The 3864-nt window shown below is 43.8% G+C and overlaps 2 protein-coding genes across 2 annotated transcripts; both read right to left on the bottom strand.

Annotated features, from left to right (window-relative positions):
• On the bottom strand, positions 1-2796 carry FSUBG_14106 (PA14 domain protein; the record flags this gene model as incomplete). The annotated part of the gene is made up of 1 exon (XM_036679064.1): positions 210-2796. A coding segment is annotated over one exon (2587 nt), but the record flags the coding sequence as incomplete, so codon positions are not given.
• A 144-nt stretch (positions 2797-2940) lies between these two features.
• Positions 2941-3489, bottom strand: FSUBG_14105 (uncharacterized protein; the record flags this gene model as incomplete). Its single annotated transcript, XM_036679063.1, has 1 exon — positions 2941-3489. The coding sequence occupies one exon, from the start codon at positions 3487-3489 to the stop codon at positions 2941-2943; it is 549 nt and encodes a 182-aa protein (XP_036530436.1).
• Positions 3490-3864: the final 375 nt, after the last annotated feature.

Below are 3864 nucleotides of genomic sequence, written 5' to 3'. Positions count from 1 at the left end.
AAGAATACAGGTTAAGGAATAATATAGATAATTAATACTTAGATTATATATATATATATATAATTCTTATTATAATTATTTTATTTATAAATAGCTATTTTATTTCCTATTTTAACCTCTTTTTAATACCTAGAAAAAATTATACCCGTTTTAGGGTACTTATAGTGGGTAATCTTTCCTTACCTACCTAACTGGGTACCTAGACCTACCTATGGGCCTAATTGGGTGGGCTAACATCTGGGTGCCCGTGGGAATTTTAAGCCCTAGACTAGCGAGGTCAACCAAAGTTTGCGATCGTAAGATAGGCAACATAAGATTGACAAAATCCAGTCTTCTAGTTCGTAAAGCCTTTTCCCTTTCGACGTCGGGCGATTCCAAGGCTTCGGACTCATTAACAAGACTCTCTTCTGGCTCAAAGCACTCTGCATCACTATCCTCTTCCTCGCTCGACTCCTCTCCTTCTGAGCTGGTACAGAGTGATTCATCAGATAGGCTTGCTGAGTCTGTGGATATCAGTGCTAAGCCTGAACACACTATGTCAACAATAAGCTTTTTTTTATCCGTTGCTCTTGGATTAGAGAACCTGGATAGTAAGGCCTCAAGAGGAACTTTCGACAGCTTATCAAGTTCTTTTATGGCGTCGGCAAGGACCAAACAATCCTCGATCTTCTCCATGACAGACGAAGCGAACTCAAGTGCATGGTCGGATGATGGAATATTGGTGCTTTCAGTCTTGCCAACGAGCAGCATAATGTCACTCGTTGACCAGCCGTTATCAGTCAGCTGTTTCCACAGCGAAATACTCTCGAGAGTTGTCTTTGGATCTATGAAAATATTCCTGTCTGGGAAGACTGAGAGGACCATATCATAGTCTTTCGCGCGTACTCCAAGTAGCCTGCACATCAGGACATGGCGGTACATCGTGGACAACGTATCCAAGTCGAACGGCGAGGAAGTGCTCAGCCCAGATATGGCCAAGAGGATCTTCAAATCATCCGAGGTTGTCTTCAAAGTCATTGTGAGAGGGGCCGTGTAGAGCTCGATGGCTCCCTTGTCCATCAGATATCTGCCGTTAGAGTCCGGCCTAAAAACTGGATCGTTGCTTAGATAGCTCATCGGTTCAAGGAACGCCTTTTTGTATAACGACTTGTCGCCGTGGGTGCTGATCTGAGCCCAAATTGGGAGGAGAGACATCACTGGTACTTGTGTCAATCGACTCAACTTGGCTATTTGAGCGATATCTTCAAGCACTGATAGTGTGATGCCTCTGAACCCTTCCACGGATGCAATAGCACTATTGGCAATGTGGTTCTGGGTGATGGTTGAAATGACAACGTCAACCTCTGCAATTGTCCACCCTAGCTTATTTCTGAGTCGAATAAAGCCTTGTAGTTCATGACATATCTCTTCTGTTAGATTTCCGATGGGAGCCTCTTTAGAGGAATCTCCTTTCTCGGAACTCGCGGTGTTGTCAAGAAGTCGGAGTCGCATTTCCGAGAGCTGCCCGTCGAACACCTTGGAGCCTCTGCTATTGACGATCACAAGCTTCCTGCCGAAGAAAGTAGTGTTCAGAAGCTCCAGCAGTTCCTCAAGTGACAACCCTGAGCGAGGGAGAAGTTGGTCTCGTATGAAACCAAGCCCTGACTGATTGTGCTCGGAAGGGTCAAGCATTCCGTCAACAGTGTCGTACCCCCAGCATTCGTTGACCGTAGGAATCGATCTATCTCGAAGAAGTACCTCTTGAACCAAATCTTCTGGGCAGAGGCCGACCAGTAGATCTAAGAAGGTATCCGTCAAGATGGTCTCTTTACAAATAGCGGCAAAATCGCTAGGTAGCATATGTAAGGTCTCGGCAACATCGAACCGATGCCACACACTATTTGCTTCATTTTCCAGCTCTTTTCGTGATTTTGAATCGCTCGGAACAAAGTTGATGAGCTGTTTCAGCATGAAAGTTGTTGACTTGAAATTCGCACGCACGTCTAAAGGCTCGATTCCCATCGAAGAAAGATAGACTCTGACTGAGTCTTCGCCCAAGTCATACGGAAAGCGGTTCAAGGGAAACATTGCTTTGGAGATTTCTTCCCCACATGAGGTGGTCACCCGTCGTTCTTCTTCGTTGACCTGGTCTTGGTGTGTTGAGCTCTCCTCCTCATCAACGGCATTGATAGACCCTCCGTCACTAGCAATATATGAAGCCATGATCTCATTGACGATCGTTATATACGGTACCATGTTCTTGCTGTTCGCGCACGAAAGTTGTAGCTTTTGCAGATCTGGACGACGAAGAGCCAATGCTTTAAGCACATTGTCGGCTCCATTGACCGTTTTGGTGCAGCGGCTGTGTTCCAAGAACTTGAGTAGGTCAACGAAATAGGCCGATGCGCTGACGATAGAGCAACACTCCTCGCATGGAGTATCTTGCAGATCGAAAATGCTTGTCATGTTGAAGTCCTTCTTACTCAGGTCAAGGACTGTAGAAGATTGCTCATCGGGTAGCGTTGGCCGAATGAGCTCTTCTTTTCCAACATCTGCAATGGCCTTTTCGGTGGCCATGAAGTCTTCGTTGATCATGGTAAGCAGGTTTACCCAGGTTTCTTGACTCCGACAAGCGACTACAACCGCATGGTCGTGGATTTTGAGTGCAGCCTCCTCATTGAGACGCTTCTTCATGTTCTGGACAAACTCCTTTCTGGTGGTGGAAGCAATATCTTGTGCAGACTCGAATTTGAGGTCTAGGAGATGTTTTATATGTTGTGGCTCTGTAACCAGATACTGAAGTCTTTGTAGTGCCATGATTCTGTTCAGTACTACCCCAGGACGGATCTTGCGGCCTCCGTCTAATTGGTTAGTCATTATGGTATAATGTCTAAGTTGTTAGCTAGATGTGTTATTTACAGTCGCGGCTTGTGGCTGAGAGCTTAAATCAGCAGACAGAACTTAGCGGCCTCCGTCAACAGAGTCGAAGAATTCCTTGGAAGTGATTTTTTTCTTGAACACATCCGAACCGATCGATACCTCATTGTTGATGGCCCATTCTAGAGCAAAACCAATAATGTCGTTCCAGGGCTTATCGAATAGGATTTCATTCGCCTTAATGGAGGCAAGCAGCACAGCCAGTGGTTCCTTCAACATAAGATGGGCTCTGAAGTGCACGAGGGTATCCTTGTTGATGCAAGGTAAATCTTTTAGATGGTAATTTTCGGTTGCGACTTTGCTGAGGCTGCCAGGAAGTGGATATCGTTGCAGGAAGTAAGATGCCAGCAGCTCGTCCTCTTGCGCTGCATGAAAGATCTCCCTCACCCATTGAAGTGATTTGACATGATCCAAGTTTAGACCGCCTTGTCCAATAACAAATTCAATAGCATAAATGATATTTTCTTGAGTCTCAATGGCCGTCTGAAGCCGAGTGATCAACGCATCATCCCCACTAAACATCGAGGCAATCAACGCCGCGACTTGTTCCTTCGCTTGCGTGCTTTGCGACATTGTGACAAAAGTAACTGATACTGTGGATTGGGTATCAAGGAGACGATTGAGATGATCTTCGATAGAATTGTATAACGATGCGTAGCAGATTTGTCTGTTAAGGCCCTGATCGATATAATATATACGGATTACTATAAACGGATTATATATAAAGCTATTTCTAAATAAGCCTAGCTTAGTAATAAATTATTTATTTAAAGGATTTACTTAAAGATCTATATTCTTAAGATATACTTCCTTTACTATAAACCTCTTTAAGTAAGGTTACTATATAATTAAGGTATATTTAATATATTTTTTATTATATATAGCTTTACTAAGCTAAAGCTATACTATATATAGTTTCCCTTACTATATATAGTTTACTATATATAG

This window comes from Fusarium subglutinans, assembly GCF_013396075.1.
Source record: "Fusarium subglutinans strain NRRL 66333 chromosome Unknown NRRL66333_c0000592, whole genome shotgun sequence".
In the NCBI taxonomy this organism is placed as follows: domain Eukaryota; kingdom Fungi; phylum Ascomycota; class Sordariomycetes; order Hypocreales; family Nectriaceae; genus Fusarium; species Fusarium subglutinans.
The sequence above is the reverse complement of the archived record's forward strand: the minus strand, read 5'-3'. Positions and strand labels throughout refer to the sequence as shown.